This window comes from Staurois parvus, unplaced genomic scaffold, assembly GCF_062004578.1.
Source record: "Staurois parvus isolate SC_StPar_1 unplaced genomic scaffold, SC_StPar_1.0 ptg000313l, whole genome shotgun sequence".
NCBI lineage: Eukaryota > Metazoa > Chordata > Amphibia > Anura > Ranidae > Staurois > Staurois parvus.
In genome coordinates, this window is record NW_028318109.1 from 542,975 (window position 1) to 569,001 (window position 26,027).

Here is a 26,027-nt window from a genome sequence, read left to right on the forward strand (position 1 = left end):
TTTAAAAGGACACAATCTATTTATTGAAAACTGACTTTGAATTAAATTATAAGTGTTAAATACTAATAGTTGGATCAGATGTAACTTTGAATTCATACAGACCTTCTGCCCTCTTGAGCCAATAGGGCCAGAAGATCCTTCAGGTCCTGTCAGTCCCTGTTAGACAAAAACAAAAATAATAAATAATGATGACAATGTTCTAGACACAACAATACACAAACAACTTATATATTTACAGACACGCAACTGTTAAAAATATATATACTGTATATTTACAGACAGCTTCATTCATGGCCTCCTATACTAGAAAGAAGACCATCATTTTCTGTTAAATGAAAGGAAAAGTGACTGGTCCAGGCTTAGTACCTCATTCTGAAACTGTAATGCCATTAGTTTTATTAGCTGACTTTCTTACTAGCAGTGCGCATTCTTATTCCAAGATGAAAATTGGGGAGGTGGAGTCTACACCAGGCTGGATCTTAGTAGCTAGCCTAATGCAAACCCTGCTACCATACCGAGTGACACCACACAAAGTTCTAAAGACATGGCTTCTTTCCCATATTAATTGGACAATGCTAAGCAGATTTTCATGCAAAACAATCAGGTGTCTCTTCTGCACCTGCTGAAGCAGAAGAAAAAATGTTTCCAAATCACTCTCATGGCAACACCTTAATGGCAGCTTGGCAAAACTGAAGCTCATGGAATCAACCCCTTTCCATGAGTTTATAGCCTGTGCTACAACATGATGGCAGGTACCCAGTTGTCATTATTTTGCCCAGAAAACTATCCCTGTCCTCCACCAGTGTATGTAATGTGCTTGTATTGCTGTATTATGCTGTCAATGGTAGGGTCAAGAAGGTTCAGCAAGACTGGGTAGTGACGCTACTTGTCATTCATCGCACAATGTGTCCATTTCCTGGCAGCTGAGAAAGCTGCAGAAAGGGGCACACCACTGGAGCTGGTGGTGCCACCCTCTGTCTTGTTGACATTAGTGTTGGTGACAGTGAAGTCATCTGTACCTCCTGCTTCTCACTGGCCTTATCCTCCAACTCCACAGAATAAACAGCCCCCTGCCAGTGCCCCGAAACCTATGAAACATCCCAAGAAAATGCTGCTGATATGCCTGGGGGCAAGAGCCACACTGGGCCAGAAATTCTAGCAGCTCTTTGGGACCAGGCTGAAAAGGGCCTTACCCATGTGACCTTGTTCCAGGAAAGGTCGTGTGTGACCCTTTGGTAGGGAAAGTTAATACACTTTCTTTGCCAGGCACATGCCCTCAACCTGGAGGTTCAATGCTTCCAGGAGGTCCTGCATCAGTCCAGAAAACATTGTGTCCATAAGCTCATACCCTGCCAATGTTTGCCTAGCAGAAATGGAATGCCAATACAAACTGCCTGTCGTTTGTCTGATCGCCTCTAGGCACTGGAATTTAACAATGCCCAGGCTGCATTGGATTCACCAGGCAGGCTATCAATGATTACCTATGAGACTATGGTACAAGGACAGGCTCTGAGGAGCTGGGGTTATTTTTACTGTGTCAATGACTAATTACTCAAGAAGCTTGCAGCATCTTGGCACCTTTTGAAGAGGCAACGAGAATGGTGAGCTGCAACAAGGTGGGGATTAGTGATACCATCCCTCTTATGTTTCTCCTGAAGAAGACACTCCATGGCCTGATAACACTGGGCACTGGAACACAGCAGCAGGAAAATGAACAGAACTTGCTGTTATTTCAGGATCAGCAGGATTCTTTGCCTACTGTGTGGCAATACAATTAAATACAATGGAGGGAGGGGAGGGGTGCTGATGGTGAGGAGGAAAAGGAGATAGGGCAGACTTCTAGGAGAACATTTCACCCCTCCCAAATTCTGGGAGTTATATGTAGGTGGGGTAAAATCGTTGAGGATGTTGTTCTGAATAACACAGAGGACTCAACATCCTCTGCTGCAAGCACTTTGTGAAAAAAGAGCCTTTTACGCTCAAATGCCTGTGCAGGGACCCCAGGATTTGGGACATGAAAGTAAGGGACTGCTATTAGGTGGCCACCCTATTGAACTCCTGATACAAAGGGAAAATGGATGATCTACTGCCACCATCCTAGAAGTAGCACAACATTTTAGGAGGTGCTGCATAATAACCTCTTGACCAAATTTCCTAATGGTGGATCCCTCTCATGACCAATGTGTCTTTTACTCTCTGATGAAAGCAGAAGCAGCAGTGGTGGCTGCTTCAGCAAAGCCTTTAAGAGTTTTTTTTAAAACCACAGCAGACAGGCCCAGCTTCAGACAGCTTTAACAGGCAGTGAAATAACCACATGGTTTTGAACTAAACATTGAGCCTGTGGCTAATGCAAGCACTCTTACAAATAGGTACCCCATGACCTATTGGGTATTAAGGCTGGATCACTGGCCAAAGCTTGCACAACATGTGCTGAAGCTTCTGGCTTGCACTGAAGCCAGTGTGCTTTCTGAGAGGGCCTTCAGTGCAGCAGGAGAATCCACCTCTCCTCTGGCACTGTGAGCCACCTCACTTTCATTAAAATTAACCAGTCCTGGATTACCAATAAATTCACTGCCCCACAATTTGCAGTGAATTTCTTGTCCTCCAGCATTCAAAAATGTTTTTCACTACTGTCACTCCTGTAATACACTATAAGGTTTATTTTAAGATAAACCCTGCCTCATCTCTCCTTCTCATATTGCGGCCTAACCAATCTGCTTACATACTGTCCAGCCACTTTATAATATTTGTGGCTATTGTCTATTTTAAGATAAACCTACCTTGTGTTTTTCAATTTGCTGGCTAAGCATGTTCTTATGTACTGTCCTAATGTCAGCCAATTTGTAACAAGCACATACCTGAAGTCTCTATTTTGAATATTTTTGGAATAACTGGAGATATAGAGATGGTAAAGGGTGTGAGGAATGCGAGCTTGAGGCTTTGAACTGGTTTTGTGCACACCATTTTGATCTTCTATTAAACTTTTATGAAAATGCTGTTGTGCTACTGGCCAATTTCTACAAAGTTGAAGGTTTTAACTTTATTTTTTAAGAGTAAGCTTTTAGATCTGTTGTGGCCACTACTTCCACTGGTCAATTTATACTTATTACTATTTGAAAAAAGCACGCCAAAACTACCTAAAAAGTAATGTTTTAAAGGCAAAATGAATCAGATTGGAATGCTACTGCTGTATTTAAACCAAGCTAAATGTAAAAGTTGAAAAGTCCATTATACATACAAAATATGTAATACAACATAAAAAAACTCCCCTAGCATATAATTTAACATGGATCTCTGCTCCTACCCACACCCTTTTTTTAATCACCCCGCTTACTGGGTGGTCCGTTGTGTAGTTTTTTTCGCTACTTACCCACCCAGAGGATCTAGCGTTGTTCTGCTGAGATCCTCTTGTTCTCTGCCACCTCTCAGTCTAGCACTGCCATATTGCTGATTCCTGGTTTAGCCAGCGGCCGCCCGGTGATGTGGCGCTAGGCAGGCCCCCTCCTTCTTTTCTGAATGAAGCGCTTTGCCTCATGGGATATGTGACAAGCAAATGCATTGCAAATGAATTGCAAGGTGGGGGCAGGGACACACTTTTTTTTTTTTACCAAAAAGCAAATAAATAAATAATTTAAAAAAGGCAACTCTATTCTGCTAGCAGAGGGAAGGAGCGTGGATAGGAGGGAAGTGTCTCATGAGGGAGAAGATGCGTCTTAAAGGATTGATGTCTGTTCCATGTTACTCATAAATGTGCATTAAAAGTACAACTCTCTTTGCACTGTATGGTATTTTTTACATTTCTTTCCTTTGTTAAATGCCCCCTGGACAATGGCCAGTTCCCTGTGTCCTTTTTTAAAAAAGAATAAGTTGTCTAATAGCCTTGAGAAAGATTCCCCCCTATAGACTTTAATGGGGTTCAATTTAAAATTTTGCAGACTTTGTGCAGGATTTTGCATCTCCCACCACCACCACCACAAATCAAACCCAGACCCATTCCTAATATGATTTAATGCCTGTCCCTTAACTAAACCAACATTAGTCATGACATCAGTGGTATCAGTGATCAATAGCTTCTGGTTTCAGAACATGTCCTGAAAGCTGCCTGATATCTTTATGCATGCAACTTACATTTACATTTATATTATATTATTCACAATTAATAACATTAGCAGAAGAAATTCAACTGAAGCAAAACACCAGCACTTAACTGTTCTGTGCCACCCAGTTACATAGTTAGATTGAAATCACATTTAATTAAAAGACAAAAATAAATGAATAACTTAAAAACCTTGGATCATCTAAATCGTAAACCTGCAGCTGATTTTGTTGTCTAAATAATAACATGAACACATCATTTATCCTTTGATGTGGTATACATTAAAGGGATACTATATTACATATGTGCCAGAAAAAGCATACTTATGTAATGTCTAAATTTTCTTAAAATGAATTTTCACACTACCATAAGGTGTCAAAAATCTTTGATGATAACTCATCTACAACACTACATAATACTCTTGTGTACAAAGTTAAATATACTGTATGTAATCTTGGTAAACTAGAATAGTCTTTTCAGTCTAGATACAATGTATTGAATTGTAGTTTCCTAAACACTTAGATGTCAACAAATAAACAAGTAGTTTCAGTGCCATCTAGTGGAGAATAAAGAAAGCAGTGAAATGTTCACACAAAAAGTCATTTGCTCCATCATTGTAATCGGTAGCAATATACGCATCTTGATTTTTTTTTAATAGCTCACTACAAACATGAATTGCTATATTACAGATGAACTTATATATAATATATATTTGTAACATGTGCAATTACTAGAGCATTTAAAAAACAGTGCTCATTCACACAGTTTGGTCAATCAAGATAGCTTACGGTACTTAATAGATTTGCTGAGCTTGCAGTCCTAGACAAAAAGACACATATTGGGATAAGATAGCACAAATTTTACTATGTACGTACAAAGTGTATTTAATGTAAGACACATGTGGGTCAGTTCCTAGGGCATCAGATTTAAAGGGTAGCACCAAGCCCTAATATGTATAAATATTAAAAGTATTTTCCTTATTTTGTTTCTCATTTCTGTCTGTCCATGGACATGTTTGGCTGAAGTTAGCAAAAGGGTGCAAACAATGTTAAACCAAACTTTAGCCACAAATTCTTTTTGAGGAATTATAGGAACCCCTATTAGGGTTAGATTTGCAAACTATATTCCCTAAACGAGGAGATTTCCCACTTTCTTTCAGAAAAGGAGGTGATGGAAAATATCTCCAGTGAGGTCAAGAAGTAAAACAAAACATATTTTTCCAGTAACACGGGAACATTTCAGAACCTCTGTCAGGTTATTATTACTGCCTGTGCTATTCTGTCCCAGTGACAACTGTTTCAATCGCTTGCTGAATTGCTGTCACAGGGAAAAGAAGTGAGGTAAGGCCACCCAAATACAAAACAGGGTCTCACAGAGCAATAAACACTTGAAAAAAATAATTTATTCTTCCTAAATCCATCTAAAATGAAAAAAAATATGTTTTGTCTGGAGTGCTCTATGATTGGAGGATATATGGATGAATGAAAGGTCTGTCTACTCCACTTATGTGCTTTTCAATTTGGGAACTAACAGTATACCTTCTATGAATGGAGCACAGGGGTGCAAAAAGGCGGGCATATTCAGTACCTTTGACATATGCGTGTCACAGCTTCGTCTGCTCATATTGATAATTGATTGAACTTGATGATCACAACTGCTAAGTTTTCTATTGGCAGAGTAATGAAGGTTTTAACCGAACACAGCAGAAACCAGCACACAGGACACTTTGCAGTCATTTTACCATCCCAATTGCTGTTTAAAAAAAAATATTAGAGAGATTTACCCTTTCCAAAATTTTGGCCTGTTAGGGGGGGCATGGGAGGGGTGCAGGGGTGAGTGTGTGGTTGGGAAAAGAAAATATGAAATGTGGATAGGGGGTGCAAAGGTAAGCTGTGGAAGGGGGCTGCAAAAGGTAGCAGTAGATAGGGGAGAGCAGAGGTGAGCCATGGACAAGGGGTACAGAGGTGAGCTGTGGACAAGAGTTGTAGAGGTGAGCCATTGACAGGGGTGAAGAGGTGAGCTGTGGACAATGGGTACAGAGGTGAGCTGTGGACAATGGGTGCATAGGTGAGCTGTGAACAAGAGTTGTAGAGGTGAGCTGTTGACAGGGGTGAAGAGGTGAACTGTGGACAATGGGTGCAGAGGTGTACTGTGGACAAGGGGTGCAGAGGTGAGCTGTGGACAATGGGTGCATAGGTGAGCTGTGGACAAGAGTTGTAGAGGTGAGCTGTTGACAGGGGTGCAGAGGTACGCTGTGGACAAGGGGTGCAGAGGTGAACTGAGGACAATGGGTGCAGAGGTGAGCTGTGGACAAGAGTTGCAGAGGTGAGCTGTTGACAGGGGTGAAGAGGTGAGCTGTGGACAAGGGGTGCAGATGTGAGTTGTGGACAAGGGGTGGCAGAACAGAGATGTGGACATGGAGTGTGTAGAGATGATTTGTGGGTGAGAGGTGAGCTGTAGATGGAGGGTCGCAGAGGTGAGCTGTAGATGGGGGGGGGGATGCAGAAGTGAGCTTTTTAAGGGGGCTGCAGAAGTGATATGTGGATAGGGGGGTGCAGAGATGAAATGTAGATAGGAGGAATGCAGAGATGAACTATGGAGTAGGGTTGCAGAGGTGAGCTGTGGGTGGGAGATTTAAAGGTGGACTGGTGGGGACAGAGGACAGGCGGTGCAGAGGTGGACAGTGGAGAGGGGGTGCAGAGCTGAGCTGTGTATGAGGGTACAGAGGGGAGCCCTGGACAGGGGGTGCAGAGTTAAGCTGATTTTTTTTTGGCTTGGCAGAAGTTCTACTGGGGAAGATTTTTGCTTGGTGAGGAGGGACAACCCAGCATACAGTGATCAATGGTCAAGGTTGTTCAATTTAGCTGTTAGGATTTTGTGTGTACCTTTTCTTGACCCCCATACTCTGCATATTGTGTTATACTGTATGTTAAATACGTCTTGCTATGATATGTTACATACTAATGTCTGCTGTACTGGGCTGGTTGCACATCAGCATGATAGGAGGTATGTTACATATTCCTGAACCCTGAACTCTGTAGTCTGGGCTGTAAATTACATACTCTGGACCACTGCACTGTGTACACTGGGCTGTATTTTACATACTTCTGAACACTGTATTCCGTACACTGGAGTATACATTACATTATCCTGGCCACTCTGTATGCCAATGCAGCAGACAGGAGTGTGCAAAGCATGCTACAGCATAAAGAGTTCAGCAGTTAGAGGTATGTAATGTATGGAATATAAGAATGCAGTGCTCAGGAGTATGTAACATAAGGAGTCAGGGGTACGCAACATATTACACAGCAGTGTAGCATACTCCTGACTATACTTTGTATGTAGATCTGTGTGGTACTGTTGTACTGTTGGTAATGTTATATCTTACATATTTATGTATGTTACGTTGTAATGGCTGCTGGACTGAACTGAGTGGTGCACTCGGTGCAATGTAGTGTACATTATGCATTCTTGATCCCTGCACATTACCAGAGTCACAACCAATAATATCCCTATCAATTAGTAAAACAATCCTGTCAGGTTAGAAAACTACAGATGAATGGTCTCTGTATAGAAGAGCATTTATACTCAACTCTTAAACTCACTTCTCTGGCAACTTGTTTCTTCTACCTTTCTTCTGTTTTAGGGTTGACATTCCCATGAGAGGTCTTTGGGATTATGCAATGCCTGTGTCCCCCATCATGCACAGTAGTTCTAACCTCTGAACCCCTATGCCACAACTGAGATCTGTAGTGCCATACAGCAGTAGTCAACAAGCTGTGGCCCAGGGCTGGATGTAGCACTTTTCTTGCCTTTATCCAGCCCTTGGGGCACTATTCCTTTCATTGATACAAGGTATTATTTCCTCCTACTGACACCAATGATGAGGCACCATTCTTTCCAATGACAACAACAGTAGGGCATAACTCCTCTGGCTGATGACAGTAGCAATTTCTTCTTCTAACACCAGCAACCACTGATAGAAACATTGGACCACTATTCCTTCCACTGATATAAAAAATGGAGCACTATTCCTCCTATAGATACCAACAATTGGGCACTATTGCTTCCACTTACACCAATGATGAGGCACTATCCCTCCCACTGACACCAACAATGAGGCACTATTGGGATAGGATGGGAAAAATTCCTCCTCCTAATGACCACAGGTGCTATGTAATTTTTTTTACTCCCACTGACTATCAAACCCAAGGCATTTTCTACTCCAACAGTAAACTAGCCCTTGGTTTAAAAAGTTTGGAGACCCCTGTCATGGAGGGTTGGGGAAAGGAACCACAGCACATGTCAGGAAACTCCCTGGCACATAGAGAAGGTAAAACACATAGGCCTCCACAGAAGCATGTATACCACCAAATCTGTAGCTGCGGGTAATTTCTCCATGTGCGATTACACATGAACAGCTGCGGACAGTAGCGGGCAGTGCCAAGTCAGTGTGTCATTAATTTATACAGGCTTCCTGTCCATGGCTGATTGGAAACATCTTGCTGTACCCACTTTAAAAATACACTTACTGTATCTGGGAGGTGTATGACCCTAGTCAGCCGTGGTCATGGCCTCTTATGTGGAACTATCATATTACAAAGTGCTTTACATAGAATATAGAACAATTCACATATGCCACTACCCAATGAAGGAGCAAACAATCTATTGCCACTACCACACATATGAACCAGTTTGTGAGGAAATAATATACCTACTAGTATGTATTGAAGAGGAACCCAGAACTCCTCAAGGAAACCTACTGGACAGCACAGTGACTTAGTGCTTTGCACTTCCACCTAGCAACACTAGGGTCTAGTACAGCGTTTCTCAACCTTTTTTCAGTCAAGGCACCCTTTAAAAGTATGGACAATCCCAACACACTCTTTAAAATTATGGACAGTATTGAGGCATCCCATTGTAAAATGTGAAAAACTATTCTAATAGTTTTATATAACGCAGCAACATCCACACATGTACGACAACCAACATTAGAGGTGATTTATTCTTCCACAGCAAATACACTTTTGCACACTGATACTGATCCAGGGTTTCTCTTCTTCCTCAATTTTTCTTCATCACTGAGCTAATGTGACCCTAGCACTGGCAGAGAGGGGCAGGGGAGGGTCAAACTAGGATGCTGTGCAGGCAGCTGACATCCTCCTTATCAACCGATGATGCCATTGGCTGTGAAAATGCCGGTGGCTAGAAGGTCGTAACGGTGCACAATGAAAACCTGTGGCTTTGTGTAACTAAAAGGCAGGCTTGTTCCATCCGCTGGCTTGTATACAAGTTTTGGGCAATTTTTAGACATTTCGCCAAGGCACCCCTGAAGAAACCTCAAGGCACCCTGGTTGAGAAAGGCTAGTCTAGTATATGTATGAATGTGAGTTAGGGACCTTAGATTGTAAGCTCCTTGAGATCAGGGACTGTGAATGCATAATAAATATGTAGAACACTGAATAAATGGTTGGTGCTATATAAGTACTCAAAATAAATAAACACAGAGAGAACATACAGTACATATTTCGTGTCCCAGGTGGCATTGAGCCCGGGTTACTGAGCTGCAAGGCAATAGAGGTAATCTGTTAGTCACCATGATGCCCTGTCAGAAACACAATGGAAACTCTGAGATTTTTATCTAGGAAAACACAGGAGTATAGGAAAATAGTGTTTCCAACCAATGAAATATTTGTTTCCAATTGTAACCTGCACAGGAAATGACAGCTGTAAACGTGTTGATTGTTATGTGCCATACAGGCACTTCACACACTTTGCTTTTCAACTAGTTTTCGTTAATCAGCCCCAGAATGAAAAAGTACAATATTTTTTCATTGCCCAAATCAATAAAATGTGCCTAGCAGAAAGCCTGATGCGATGTAACCTAGCAACTCCACAAACCAGTCCAATGCTTGGCCAGGCAGTATAGTATCATTCCGACTCTATTCTTACCTGAAAACAAACCTAATGACCCTTCTCTTTCACAGTACCATGCCTATACTACTGCTCTTTTTGTAATGAAATGTACATTATGTAATCATACAAAATGTATTCCCATTTTATTTCCTAAAGACCAATTTTTAAATTCCAGCTATTTATTTTGATTGGGAAATTTATCTACAAGAATATACCCATGAATATTTGCAGATAAATTTCACAATCAGCAATACACACAGAAAAAACAGCTATTATGAATATTATATTTTTATATTATTATTATATATTATACATATATAGTATTTTTTTTCTACAGAATATGTATGTATAGATTTTTGTTAGTATTATGTTGTTATTAGTGTTATGTATTATGTTTAAATCCAACTCCGTAAAAAAATTATTCCTTGCAGTGGGACTGTGATGACACTGCAAGGGTTAATTGCTCGTTTTTGTCTAGGGGAAAAATAAAAAGGAGATTTTCTTACCTGATCCTCTACTCCTCCCCACAGCTAGACTGGTCCCTGCAGTTTCTGCTCCCCCACTGTAGGGTCGTGACATCATCAAGTCCAGAACAGGGTCCATAGCCCTGCAATAGACATGAGGATGTCAAGGGACAGACCACTGCTGGATCATGGGGGAGAGTCACCAACCAGGGGACAAAACAAGCTAATAATCCTTGCAGTGCAGGCACAGTGTTATTGCAAGGGATATTTTTTATTTGCCTAGAGATGGGATTTACATCTTTAGAAATGCAGGCTAAGCTCCATGGAAACATTAACAACAAAATATTATTATTTTGAATTCTCTCTGCTGCAGGATCTGTGTGTTCCTCTTTAACTGTTTTGGGTTTACATTTCTCTCACACATTGAGTGTAGTGTCTACCCTTGGGAATGTTGTTAAATTATATATATTTTTTGTTGTAACACTTACAAACTGTGTATTATGTTGCCTAAAATCCAGATGAAGTTTCGCATCTTAATGCTCTGTATAGTGCTGTACTTCAGCATGTTATGATTTGTGCCTGTTTTTGTTTTTTTTTTTGGGAAATACTTCAGGACCAGTTCACACCATAGCACGGTTAAGGAAAGGTGCTTTCCATATGCATTTTGGAAACACACTGCCTTTGTAATCTTTTGCAGCTGCCAATATTTTGTTGATGGCACCCCCAAGCTCCGGATGCATGCATTGCTTTTTCTTAGAAGTTGCGATTGCAATACTTTTGCTAAAAAAACAGTGCAGCGCTAAAATAATTAATATGAATTAAAAATGAATGTGTAATATAATCAATAATATTACTAAATTAAATCATCCAAATTAAATAGTGATATATAATATAAGTGAATAAAGTGCTATATTAGGCGCCAAAAAATAATTGTGAGCATATGAACAGTCTTTTATCAACAAAAGTGTTCATGAAATAGTGCAGGCTTGATGCGATCAGGTCAGCATACAGTGCTCCATAAAGTCCTAATGCACTTGTGACATCCAATAAATCCGTGTGACTTAATCCATGTGAAAGACTGTAAGAAATGCGCACTCACCAGATGTGCATGATTAATACTTTTTCTACAATCTGTTGCAATTTTTCAGCCCATTTTAATGAGCTGCAGCATCACACAGCACAGAATCACGGAATATCATGTTCTTATGCGATTCAGGTATAAACCAGCCTTTAATTTACTTTTTTCTTTCAAAGAAACTGCAGCTTTCTATCTTCTCTCTTGAGGATACCTGTGGGGTTTCTCTTTGTATCCCAAATAATTCTGGCAGTTGTGGCTGCAATCTTTCTTGGTCTACCTTACCTTGGCTTAGTATTAAGAGATCCCCAAGCTTTCCACTTCTTAATAAGTGATTGAACAGTACTGACTGGCATATTCAAAGCCGTGAATATCTTTTTATATATTTTTCCATCTTTATAAAGTTCCAATACCTTGGTATGCAGGTCTTTTGACAGTTCTTTTCTGTTCCCCATGGCTCAGTATCTACCCTGCTCAGTGCATCCAGGAGAGAGCTAACAAACTCACTGACTATTTATACACAGACACTAATTGCAATTTAAAAAGTCACATATGTGGAAAATTAACCTTTAGTTACAATTTTAACCTGTGTTTGTCACCTTATGTGTCTGTACCAAGGCCAAACATTCCAGGGTAAGTATTCTTTTGATCTGGGCCATTTGGGTGATTTCTATTATCATTATGATTTAAAAAGGAGCCAAACAACTATTATAAATGGTTTCATATCATAACTATACTTAAATAAAAGTCATTTTTGTACAAGATTAGTAATATTTTCAATATAAATGCCAACATTTCACAATTTCTGCCAGGGTGTACTTTTGAGTACAATTGTACCTATGCATTCATCTGCCAGATGCAGTGTTTTTATGTTTAAGTATATATTTTTATTGTAGTTTTGGATAGAGTGGGGAGGAATTAGAACACTGATCAGCCTTTATTGCTGTCTGTTCCCCTGTTAGAGAGATTCACCTTATTTGTCCTGTTGACAAATTTATGACTGTCGCCAGATGAAGAATAGGAGGGGAAATAATACAATGGGGACACTACTTCTGGTGACCCTGGTTATAACCAGGGATTCCCTCCTTTTGAATGAATTTCCTTTCACTTTGTTATTTGGATATGGAACAGGAAGTGAAGAGAAATCTCCCCAATGTGAAACATATGGTTATAGCCCTCCCTTACTCTATTCAAAATGAAAAACAATGTAAAAACAATAAAAATATGTGCCTTTAGTTCTACTTTAAAGTGGAACTTCACTCTCAGTCAACATTGATTATTTTTAATCCTTATGTTGCTAGCATTAGTAAATACATAGTGAAGTGTATCATATTTACTTGTTTTAAACTTTATTTTTACATTTCTTCAGTTACTTCCTGGTTTCCATGCCTAGACAAACGATGTCATACATCCCAGGAATTTTCAGGAGGGAAAGAGGGGTTTGCTCAGCTAAGCACACCCTCCTGGCTGCATGCCTGAGTTAAGAGCAGATGGATTCCAGGAAGTAAATGCTACATTATTCATCTGCCTTTAATCAAGATGGTCACAGACAGAAATGCTAGGGATGTTTTTCAAAGTGGTTTCTCCACGGAGACAAGGATGGATGAAGAAGTTTGGTTTGAATATTAAAACGAATTAAATAGCATTTTTGGTTTGTGGTGCTTGGATACAGTGTAGTTCTGCTTTAGGTTCTATTTGCTATGCATTTTACGTTTTTTCTTGCTAGAGTCATTTCATGCACTTTTGTTATTCTGACTATTGTTATAGCCAAAAGAAAATGCAGTATTTTGTGACTAACTCTTGAAAGCTACCATGAAACATTCCTTTCATGTAGAAGTTACTATTTCTCATTAAATGGGCCTTACAAATAAGACATGCATTTACTGATTCAGTTACATGCCTTAGTAATGTATTTATTGCTTCAAGCACAGAACTAATCTGCTAACTTGCATGTTTCTCTTGATGTTGAATAATCACTGCTTGTTCTTTTTTTTAATTTAATGAAACCAATAATTGTAGCCAGATTGATGGTAATAAAGTATTTGTAAGACCTAGTTTGCCCCTTATTAATGAACACATCAAAGAATGAGTGTGGTGTGCCTAGACCACAACTGGCTACAGGAAGTTTTAAACTCCGGAGGGCCAAAGAGCTCTAACAGAGTGAGTTATTGAAAATGACAAGGTTGGGGCCTTTTTCTGAGCCCGCGGTTCTTAGTCCTACAACGTGCTGTGATTTTTAATTGTTTTCTGCATCACTCCACTTAATGGATTTATTTGCAAGGCTTCTCTGCACCGGCAATTCAATATTCTATAGAGTAGGTATTTTATTTCAATATACTACTCAAAATGTCAAAACCAGAAACATAAAAATAGGAGGGAGGTGTTAATACTTTATTTATCAATCAGCATATGGTAATGATTAAAAGGGTATCAAGTGTAGCAGTCAAGCCTCTACACTACAGGAAAATATACTTTGGGAAGCAGGGAACACATGACTATCATCAGTGTGTACACAATACTTGTAATTGCAGTAATTACTACATGTTTACAGACTACTGATATCCTGTTTAAACATATGCTATCAGTGCCATTTGTCAAATAATAACAAGCAATTATCCAGTCATTTCATCACTGAACAAACCAAAAATAGGCAAACCAGGGACATTGCATTAGTCAACAAAAAGATTGCTTACATTATGAACCCATTGTACCAACGGGAATATAATATCTCTTTTACCATATCTACACAACAGAAAGTACGAAACCAAGCACAATCCAAAACATCAAAAACTGTCACAATAACAAGACATTTGACCTCTTTCCCTGACCTCTGCGTGCGGTAAGACTGAAGATTCTAGCCTCCATCACCACCTCCTTTTTGGATGGAAACTTAAGCAACAATTTCATATTTGGCTTGCAGGTCACTGTAGGTGAAATATCCCTTCTACTCAGATATAATAGTTTTACAAATTAAATGTAAGCAATGTTCAGACGAGGGGTCCATTACTGCTTGCAAAGTCATGTTAAGGATGTGATGGAAATACAGAAAGATAAATTCAAAAGGTCTAATTCTCATTTTTATATATATCAACTGTAGTTATTGACTTGACATCTTGACAAAAATATACCAGGTCACGCTTTATTTAAAGGGACAATCGATCCAAACATGACATTTCAATTATGGGTGGAGCATACTGTGCTGAGTCACTGATTTCTTCAATCCCTTTGGAACTCCTGTAGCAAGATTTCCCCACCAAACTTCCTGGATCTATTCCCACCCATGTTGAATTTTGGGTATTCCCACCCATCTTGGAGTGTTTTGCATACCCTTTGTTTCATTCCACACACTATAAAACAAATCAAACATGCAACAGGGAGAGTAGGAACCTCCTTTAAATACTACAGTGAATGTGCAAATCCTGAAACTCAGGCAGATCTTACCAATGAAGACCCTGAGCAATCTAAAAACAATGTTAAGTGGTTTAACTCACTAACATCTACAATACAAGTCCCCATTGAAAATCTACAATGCAAGTCCACAGTGGAATTAACCTTTTAGCTGGCTAGGATGAGTGGCATCATATCCGTCTAACTAAGGATGAAGCTACTGAAGAAGCAACAAGCGAAGTAGTACTCCCACCACCTCTCCTCTTGCCTCTACCATAGCATTTATCAAAAAAAAGAAGAGCCTGACTCAAAGATGACCTTTAGAACAAGACTGCACTATCATTAGCAATGTATCATGCATTAGTGGCAAGAGCCACTATTACATTATTGAAACCTTTAGTGTAGCCATCCTTCATAGCACCCCCTCCCGTCAACATTCCACCAACAGGAAATACTTGCCTAATTAATGGAAATCCAGTAAGCTCCTAAGTGAGATTTCTCTTACAGCCTCACTGTTATCTACTGTGCCCCCCGTGCCCTACCATGTAAAATGGTTTTAATGCACTTCAATGGAATGCCATCTGCAGATATTGATTGGTCTTTCAATGAAAAAATAAAAGCTGTGATACAAATGTACAGGGAGCATAGAGGTCAGTTAGGTGTGTGGCACCACTGAAGCCATTGGAGCCCTTAGTTGAGGCAAGTAAATATAATATTTTATGAAATTGCTGACCTCTATGAGGCAAGGCCCTTGGGCATAAGGTCTCATGTACATGGCCAATTAGGGTCTTACACTGCCTAGTTCAGAGTACAGCCTGGTGTTTCCAATCATCCATGAACAGGAAGCCTCTACCACTCAATGACACACTGACTGCCCACAGCTGTTTACATCTAGATGCACACGGAATGAATACCTGAAGGTAGGGATGGATGTGCACCCATGGGCACAGACTGTTTGCATCGAGGGGTCCAAATCCATCCCTAGCCACAGGTAGTCACTCCATGTACACTTACATGCTAACAGCTGCTGACAGCCACAAACAATGTCAACCTGTCATTGATATGCACAGGCTTCCTGCTTGTGACTGATCAGAAATACCAGGCTTCACCCAGCAGAGAAATATGCTGATCTAATCGGTTGTGTGCATGAGCCCTGAGTGTGCTTATCCTTTAAATGCAGTTTGTAAAAAAGAGTTAATAATAATTAAAGCCTTCTACGTAAAATATTACAACTTCAAATAATTCATTGTGTCTTACACAAGGTTTTCTGTAACAATTTCTTGACTGCATTTAATTACCAATGTTGCTCCTTCACTATATATTTAGATACAGAAAAGGGAGTGTTTATTACCATTATCATAGTTAAACTCTACATATAACTGAATGCAATGACTGGAACAGAAAAGTATACTAAGGCAATCAAAATAAACTATATCCCTACAACATAGAAGGAAGCCTGCCAGAATACCCAAACAGTTGTTGCATCAGATTGGACTTTTTGGCTGGAAATTTTCTACCTGGCATCTTTGACAAAATTAACTGAATATTCAACTTTTGTTAAGCCAGGCTTAACTGACAAGGGTACCCATGGCTTGAGTTCTGATCTATGTATGACGACCTTATGTTTTCTAAGAACAGAAACTCCATGTACTGAAAGAACTATAAAATCTGCCATTGGTGACCTTCTGAAATGCTATTTGCCTGGCTGCCTCTGCCTTCAATACTAAGTCACAGTCCCAGAATGAACTTGCAGTAAGAGAAGTCAAAGCAGCTGAACTGCATAATTGTTTCAAGTGAGCTATCCAAAGTATTTCAACTTGGATCATAATAATAGCAAGGTATTTGACATTTTAAAATGGACAGGTCAGCAATGGAACTGTACACTTTTCTCTAAGTACAGGATTCAGCATCTGAGTGCGTAGTTTTACAGAGATTTCCACTGTAACCCTACCCAGCATCAGATCACAGACAGAAGTGGCTGGAGATGAATAGAGCTCACTCAGTGCTCACCCATCACACTCAGCACTGGTCCAGCACACAACAGGCTCTCTATACACAGACAGCAGACAGCCAGTGTTCAGGCCCACCCATCGCCTTATATGGAACCTATAAACACACTTTCCCTGGACAGTATAACTGGCACACTCAGCTCAGAGTACTCACATCAGCTCCTGGTTCGCCTGGCAATCCGGGAGATCCGGCTCTACCTGGGTCCCCATTTAGACCCTGAAGAATAAATGAGACATAATCAATTAATGAAAAAAAACACAGATCACAGAAAGCAATAAAACTTGGAATTGTATTGAATTTACCTTTGGTCCTGGAGGGCCATCAGGACCTCTGTCACCCTGTTAAACACAAGGAAAATAATCAGATACCATCACTCACATTCCAGCTAAATTCAGCACATAGGTGTTAATGAGGCTGTGAAGAACCTAATAAACATGCAGACAGTGAACTTACTTTAGTGGTCTGAAATCAGAGCCCTGGGATCTTTAAATCTACAGAGAAGGAACATTGGGGGGCAAATCAGAGACACATGCCATACTTGTCACACTTACATCTATGCCATCAATGCCAGGAACTCCGGATGTTCCAGGGGGACCTGCTGGCCCAGGGGGTCCGGGTGGTCCTCTCTGATTAAAACAATAGGTGATGTTATTTAGAATAATTCCCATGGTAGCATGGAGGTTTATAGACTGTAGTCTTGATCTAGGATAGAACAGCCCAGAGATTCAGCAGCTGTTGCAGAAATACAGGTGTCAGAATGCCCTGAATCTTGTGGCCTTGACTTCTAGCTCAGAGCTAGCTGGGGAGTCTCTGTGCGGAAGAAAGAAAGAAAGAAAGAAAGAAAGAAAGAAAGAAAGAAAGAAAGAAAGAAAGAAAGAAAGAAAGAAAGAAAGAAAGAAAGAAAAAAAGAAAGATAGCAAAAGAGAGAAGGAAAGAAAAAGAGAAAGAAAGAGAGAAAGAAAAGAGAGAAAGAAAGAAAGAAAGAAAGAAAGAGAGAGAGAGAGAGAGAAAGAAAGAAAGAAAGAAAGAAAGAAAGAAAGAAAGAAAGAAAGAAAGAAAGAAAGAAAGAAAATTTTTTTGCATGGAATGACAAGCAATGAATTCAACTCTTTAACTTAATGAAGAGATGAGTTTTTCAGCAAAAGACTGCTCAGAGAAAGAAAGAAAGAAAGAAAGAAAGAAAGAAAGAAAGAAAGAAAGAAAGAAAGAAAGAAAGAATGTCATCTACTAACAGCCCATTAAAAAAAAAAAATATATATATATATATATATATATATATTGAGAGAAAGAGAGAGAGAGAGAGAGAGAGAGAGAACTATTTTCTATAGATGGGAGCAGAGGGTAAAGTTCCTTAACTGTATGCACTCATTACTGGATTGGAGGTGAGAGCTCCCTGCATTGTATACTATTCATATATACTGTATATATACTACTCACAGTAAAAATGTATTACTTTTACCAGGACGAATGGACAGCTAATGACTTTATTTCAGAACAGATGGGTGATCAGCCCTAACAGTGATATATTTTGTCCATGTACTTATAACTAAACATCCTTCATATACTTCTCGTAGAATATGCTATGATACAGGATTGCTGCAGGCATGATGAATGTGCTCTTGTTTTAATTTTTTTCCCTTTTTAGTCTCTATTTTCACAGTGGCCAGCAAGGGGGCTTTACAAAGAGGGCATTGTGAGTTGGAAGTCCCCCTTCTCCCTCCTCTACCTAGGAGGGAGGCGACACCGTATCCATCCCCCTGCCACTGAACTGGCCTGAACCCCTCCACATGTGCTGCTCTTAACCCTCTCCTCCCTGGCCAGGTAACAAGATCATGCTGCAAATCACTGCATACCAACTCTGTAGGTTTCCTATCTCCAAGCATGCCAGTCAGATCGCTTTGTGGAATTGGCATAAGATTGGCATTTCAATTATGCCTACAGACGTTGGATGCATATGACATATTTGCAGACATTTAAGAATGATTTCTCAGGGTGAAGATTTCAGAGCAATCCATGTGTCAGCAGTCCCTATGACAAGCTGTAAGCACTTTCCCTGCTAATAAGACTGGCAGATCGTGCAATGGTCATTAATCCTGATCGCTGGGTGACACCAGGTCACTTGTGTCGGATGTAACATTTAAACATAGTAACTTTACTGGAGTGTTTGAAAAAGTTTCAGTGTTAACTCTTCCGATCCCAGCTTGTGATCACCACTTGTAGAGAGAGCAGCGATCTCCCCTCCAGATCTTACCTCTAGCAGAGCCTGGCTGACCTGGAAAAGACAAATGGGTGAAGTTACTTGTCACTTACTTGAGCTATGGAGATGCAGATGAGCTGGAAGATTAGGACAAGCACAAGGGCCCTTCCATCCCTGACCGTCTTAGCCATAGTACAACCTATGGCCGGGTAAGAAATCGCAGCCTCCTCTCCCCCAGCCCAATTTTAGGACCCGCAAGGCAAATCCCCCAAATGAATCAGCTAACACTAGTAGCAAGGTAAGCCCTGGACAAGCGTCAGATCCTTATGTTTATTAATATCCTGGGAGGAGGGGATGATGATTGGAGGATGCCTGGGCTGTGGGATGGGAAGGTAGGATGGTAGAGGACCCTTAACCCTTCATCTGGAGGATGTACCTGGAATGTCATACTGCCCCATTCACTGCAAACTGACAGCAAAGGGTTACTGACCTTCCTGAGCACCCTAACTTCCTGATTATTGGACCAGAATCACATTCCCACGCTAAGGATCTCTTTTTTTTTTTATTTATTTTTTTTTATTTTGTTTAGTTCACCTAAATTGAGTAGGTTACATGGTGAAGACACACAGCATTCAGTTTCCGATAGATCTTTACTATAGCTCATTTTAATGCAGCCTATGAATCTTTAAAATACCCCGAATATCTACATTATACATATATTTATGCTTATACTTCTACTCTGCTTACTGCATAACAAAAATATTTGAACAGAAAGTTGTAAGATGTTTTCTAGTTTTCTATACTGTGGTATAACAATTGCTCATTTACCCATAATGACTTTTGCCAAAAACATGCCTATGCATTAAAGCAGGGGTGTCCAACCTGCAGCCCACAGGCCGCGTGCCACCCAAAACAGCTATAAATGCGGTCCAACACAAAATCACAAACTTACCTAAGCCCGGGTTCACACTGATGCGGTGCGGAATTCACAACGGTTTCTGTGCGATTTCCACAACGCATCATGTGAACCGCTGTGGGTGTGTATGTTAACGTAACAAGGGAGAATGTCACCAGCACACCGAGGATCACCAATAAGGGTCCAAAACGTTTTAATGAACAATCACATAGTTACAGCAAGGCAATGTTTCGGAGTCTCGCAGGACCCCTTCATCAGGTATTTTTTGAACCCATATTGGTGATCCTCAGTGTGCTGGTGACTTTCTCCCTTGCTGATTCTGTTTGGTTCCAGCCAACGGTAGCTGCAGCACCCACTTATACACAGCCATTTTTAACACAGGAACGTATGCGTTTGGATTGTACTTGCATTATGTTATGTTAACGATACCCCAAAAATGGTTCACAAAACACAGTGCCATGTGCAGAATCAGATGCATAGGTGTAAATACCCATGTGATCCAATTCTGGCGCGGACAACAAAAAGGTTCTTGCACTATTTTGGTGCAGATGCGGTGTGATCTGAGCCATACAAAATGCATGGCTCAAATTGCACCACACAGAAATCGCATGTGATTTGCACAGGAATGTGGTGCGAATCACATGCGATGTGCTGCACCGCATCAACATGAACTCGGGCTTAATGCGGTAGTAAACTTGTTAAGAAAAAAAGTTTCCTCCTGCAAAGTAATATCATAATGTGCTAGTTTGCGTTGTATACTGACACATTATGTGAAACTTACCCTAAAATTAAAGCCCTCCAGCAGCACACTGTCACCGCTGTCATCTTCACCTGTTCTTCTTTCTGGGTTCCCAGGCTGAGCCACCGATGACGTCACTCCCACGCATGCACTTGGGAGTTTCGGGCCATGGCACACAGCTCTGAAGGAACAGCACGGGTATGCCATTCCTTTAGAACGCATGCATCCGTAATGTCACCAGCTGCTGCTCTGTAGAATATCTCCTAAACGGTGCACGTTTGGGAGATATTCATTTTACCTACAGGTAAGTCTTACCATAAGCTCACCTGTAGGTAAAAATACTACCATTTTAAAATGTAAATTTGTTTGTTTTTGACAATGCATTTACACTCAGCAAACACATGCAGCTGAATAAAAAGACTGTGTATTTCCTGAACTTTTATAAGTTTTATGTTCCCAAAGAAAAGTTTCCCACTCTTCACAATCACGCCTTACTCATGTCATCAATTTTTGGCAGAACACGAAGGGTAAGATTAGAACCAAAATATCTGATGAGCACTTTGAGAGTTCATTGTGAATTCTTACTACAGTCACCATATGTTAGTTTATCAAAAACAGTGTCAAATATCGCACCAATTTTATGTTGCCCACTTTTACATTTATGATAAAAAATATTACAAAAAAGATGTTTTATTACTCAGATAAGTACATTATCTATATCAGTGATCATTAACTTGTGATCTGCCTGACTTTTTCTTCTCATCAGCTATCTTTGTTGTTACTGTATTTTATGTGTGGCCCAAGACGATTTCTCTTCTTCCAATGTGGCCCAGCAAAGTCAAAAACTTGGGCACGCCTGCATTACAGCATCTTCAGTAGATTCATGTTTAGTAAAAGAATGCTTACTTTTTAAAGCAGAGCTCCACCCAAAAGGGGAAGTTACGCTTTAAGCCTTTGTCCCCAATAAGGATTGGCACCTTTGGGGAGCGGGTACCCGAATTTGACAAATACCCGCTCCCACTTCTGCTGCGATTGGAAGTGGAAATTGTCCCCCCCCTCCCTCCCCGTAGCCTTCTGGGACATGTGACAGGTCCCAGAAGACTACAGGGCCATTCACAAAACGCTGTGCTTATCACACATGCACAGTGGGCACCTGGCTGGAACTCCGCATTAAGCAGCTTATTCCATTGCCCGTCCCTATCCATCCTGGAGGTGGCAGACCATATTGAGTGTCAGATGCGCCACACAGGGTCGGTGCTAAACTATTTTGAGTCCCAGGCAAGACCAGCTACTTGCGCCCCCCCCCCCCCCCAAAAAAAAAAAATAAATAAATTTCTTTTAATGTGCAAAAATAAGTGCCATAAGATGCCACCAGCACCTACATTAAAAGACAAAATCAGTGTCACAGACAGACTGTATCTGGCAGGGTGAGAGTTGCAGTGAGTGGAGGATAATGGATCCACGCTCTGACAGATCTCAGGCTGGAATTCCCCAGGCAATGGGGGGAGATAAAATGCTGTGACAGCAGGCAGCCCAGCCCACACACACAGATCAGCAGGCACTAGAAGATCAGACTGTGGGATCGTGATGATGTAATCACTCACTGACACATTACACGTGATGGATGTCCGGCTGGGTCACACCCAGACATGAAACCTCAGAGTCAGTCATTACCTTCCTCCACAGGCGCAGCTTTGCCTCCGCTGATGAATGGAAAGAGAGGGGCTGGAACTCCACAGTGATCAGCAGCCGCCAGCCAGCTTGCAGTAAGGGACTGCGTCTGAGAGGAACACTGGAAGGAGTGACAGCTCAGCTGCTACACTGGCCCCAGAAACCCGTCATCCTCCACTGTCCTTTCTTCGTCCCCTCTGCCGCCCATCCCCTCAGCTGGTGGATCATTCATGATGTGGCGGCGTCCCACACACAGAGAGTGCCAGCCTGTGCTGCGCCCAGGCGATCTAGGTGGCAGTGTGCCCTAGGCTGACACCTAGTTTGCCTAGTGGAAGCACCACCCCAAAAACTCAAAAACTAGCTTTCAGCCTTGTTCCTTACTCCTGTGTAGCCTGCTGTCTCTCATGGCTCAGCACTGTGCTAACGTAAAACAAAGTAGACTGCGCATGCGTAGGTAGGAAATAAAACCATGTGCTCATATGTGAGTTTCAGGAGCCATAACATCCATATGTAGTGCTCTGTTTAGAAAAATAATGATTACTTTTTTCGGCTGCTTATTCCATTGCACTACCCTCTCCATTCTGCGGTTGGCAGGACATACTGAGTGTTAGATGCGCCAGCCCTGTTAACTCACAAATGGACATTTGGCTTCGTTCCTTACCCAAACATGTGCGGACTGCTGTCTCTCATGGCTCAGCACTTGCTGGAGTGAAACAGAGTAGACTGCACATGCGTAGGTGTGGAACGAAGGCATGTGCTCATTTGTGAGTTTCCAGAGCTGTGACTCTATATACAGTGCTCCGTTTAGTAAAAAGACTGCTTACTTTTTAGGCTGCTTATTCCATTGCCTTCCTCTCTACTTCCTGCAAGTGGCAGGAGTGTTGGATACACATCCTTGGACACTCACAAACAAGCACTCAGCTTTGTTCCCTATCCACACATGCACAGTCCGCTGTCTCTCGCAGCCCAGCATTCTGCTAGAGTGAAAAAGAGTGAAAAAGAGTGGGCTGCGCATGCACGGGTAGGGAGCAAAACTGAGTGCTTGCTTGTGAGTTTCTGGGACTGCATATCTTGCAGGACAAAGAGTGGAGAGCAATGGAAAACAGCTTAAAAAGTAAGAATTCTTTAACCAAACAGAGCACTGCCTGCTAATCTATTATCAAGGCATGTTTTTGGCAAAATTCATTAAAGGTGAACTAACCCTTTAAATTTAGGATTCTTGTTATCTTATTGTTGGTCATACATGGATTGAAATTCAACTTGTTCAGCACTTGTTTCCATTCAATCAGCACTGTCAGCTATAGCCGGCATCGCTGATCAGTGTAATATGACTGTCTCCTTGCTGTCAGCATACAATAGCTCAGTGGGGAGGATTCTACCATCCACATCAAATGTGTGGATGGGGAATAGAGTACTCCTTTGTTTTCATTCAACCCACTGGTTGAAAGCTGCTTAACTTTTTATCATTCTCTCTTTATTGCCAAGCATATTTTTAAAAACATAAATAACACATGCCACACATATACAGAAAAACTGCAAAAGTTTAATGTTAAATGGCAAAAAAGAATAAAACCATGTAAAACATCCTTCATGCATGTGCCATTTATTACATTATATGACATTTATATGTGTTAATATAGGTACTGTGTGCAGTGTTTGCTCTCTTGTATGCTGGTATATATACAAAAGCTGCATGCTCTTGTGATTTTAGTGTCTGTCAGAATATGCAGAGACTGCTTGGTTTAAAGATAAATCCACATAAAGCTGGTATCTATTGCTGTTGAGCAGACACTGTTGGGCTGTAGCACATCCCCCACCCCATACCCCCAAATTACCCATGCACACATAAAATGACTATTATTCTAAACTTTAAACCAAACCAGGTTGCTACTGTCCTCTGCTGAAACAAAATGGAATCTAGCAGAAGTAAAGGGACAATCTTGCTCAGTCTACATCTTAACATGTTACTAAACCCCAGACTCTGCATTCACTATATCTGGTCTCCCACAGAACACAGAACATGGAACTGCAATTATTTTAGTAAATATAAACTGCTAAATACCTTTTCTCATCAGCAGTTAGAGCAGTCTTGTGACTTCAGCAGAGCACTGGTTAAAACTTGTAGGAGGAGTTTTCTTTCTGCTCTAGGAGGATCAAGGGTGGACTGACAATTCATGGGGCCCCCCGGGCAATAGGGGATCATGGGACCCCTGTGTCCTTGCCCAAACTCAAAAAAAGTCTATGAAAAAGGTAGCAGGGGCATCACATGGGGCCCCCGATTGACCCCAGGTCCTCGGGCAGTGCCAGAGTTTCCAAATGGTCAGTCCGCCCCTGAGGAGGATGTGAAAGTCCTGACCCTCTGTCTGGACCGTGCTGATTGGCCCTGTGCTGATCACATGCACCCTCTCAAGTAATAAAAAAAAAACCACTAGCAATACACACCAAACTGATCATGTGCATATGACCATGGGTTCAGTCTGTATCAGGTGGTCACTTCAATTAGGGGAGGAGGGGCAGAAAAGAAAGGATCAAACAGCCTTCTACACAATGCACAAGACTAACCCCTTAGGTTCCACAGTGAGTATAACAAGCATGCTTTATTACATATACAGACTGATTTTACTGTTGTGGGTTTAGTTTTACTTTAAGTTAACCATAGGCAACACCAATATCTTCCCAATATTGTCTGTTTATTGGGCCAGAACTTACCTCTTCTTTTATATGTGAGTGGTTGATGAATCAATGAGCTGGCAAGCTGCCTAGACTGCATTGAAATCCCAAGCAGTGTTGTAAGGCTTGCCAACATTTTCCTTTGTTTGACTACAGAACAACTCCCCCCTCTCGCTATATCTAGAACATAATGGGATGTGCTCTGTAGTCCAGCAGAAGAGGATTCAGGCATGGCTGATAGCACTGCTTAGGATTTTAGTACAGAAAAGGCAGAGGAGTCAGCTTGAACAAGAACTTAAATTTGTGGCCGGATGAACAGGTATTTTCTGTACTTACAGTGATTTTAAGGACACAAAATGTAAGGAAATATGTGTGCATTGCAGAGTTGTGTCGCATATGTTTATTTTTTTTTCTCTCCCCCAGACATATGCTTTCATTTGAATACAGCTCAGGATGGAGAAAAAGGTGGAGGACCTCTAAATGTGTTTAATCAGTAAATCCATTATGTGTCCTAATAAGAAGCAGCAGAGTAAATTCCTGTGCTGATGCCTTTGCCCCTGCAACCACTTTACAGTCACTTACCGCTCTTCTGGCCTCCAGCTCAGTGCAAGACTCCCTCTCGGGGCGCAGAGGATCGCAGTGAATTAACATCCACTGGAGGTCAAACTGTTTCAGAAAATAAATTGTGTCAGGCCGACTTGTTATTTCCTATTTTCTTCACAGAACCAGCAGCAATGGAATCATGCACATCACACGTCTAAGCTTTTTAGCTCCTGTACATAGGCTATGGCATAAGTCAGAACAGAGTAAAACATTCTTACGATACAAAGCTAACAATCAGCAACATGTACAACTTTATCAAATCTTCTTTGTGTGAGAGTTTGTT

At 41.0% G+C, this 26,027-nt stretch overlaps 1 protein-coding gene across 2 annotated transcripts in view; it reads right to left on the bottom strand.

The window, feature by feature from the left end:
* Positions 1 to 25,802, bottom strand: part of LOC149457568 (uncharacterized) — a 121,429-nt gene extending 95,627 nt beyond the window's left edge. Inside the window, exons 1-6 of one of the 2 annotated variants that reach the window (XM_089683531.1) lie at positions 25,724 to 25,802; positions 19,200 to 19,220; positions 17,500 to 17,574; positions 17,251 to 17,286; positions 17,102 to 17,164; positions 103 to 156 (exon numbers count right to left, since the gene is read on the bottom strand). In XM_089683531.1, the coding sequence (XP_089539657.1) occupies positions 103 to 156; positions 17,102 to 17,164; positions 17,251 to 17,286; positions 17,500 to 17,574; positions 19,200 to 19,220; positions 25,724 to 25,792 (318 nt within the window). In that variant the 5' untranslated portion in view covers positions 25,793 to 25,802. Of the gene's footprint in view, positions 1 to 102; positions 157 to 17,101; positions 17,165 to 17,250; positions 17,287 to 17,499; positions 17,575 to 19,199; positions 19,221 to 19,258; positions 19,447 to 25,723 lie in introns of those variants that run through there. The other variant, XM_089683532.1, reaches the window with a different exon arrangement.
* Between the last annotated feature and the right edge of the window lie 225 nt (positions 25,803 to 26,027).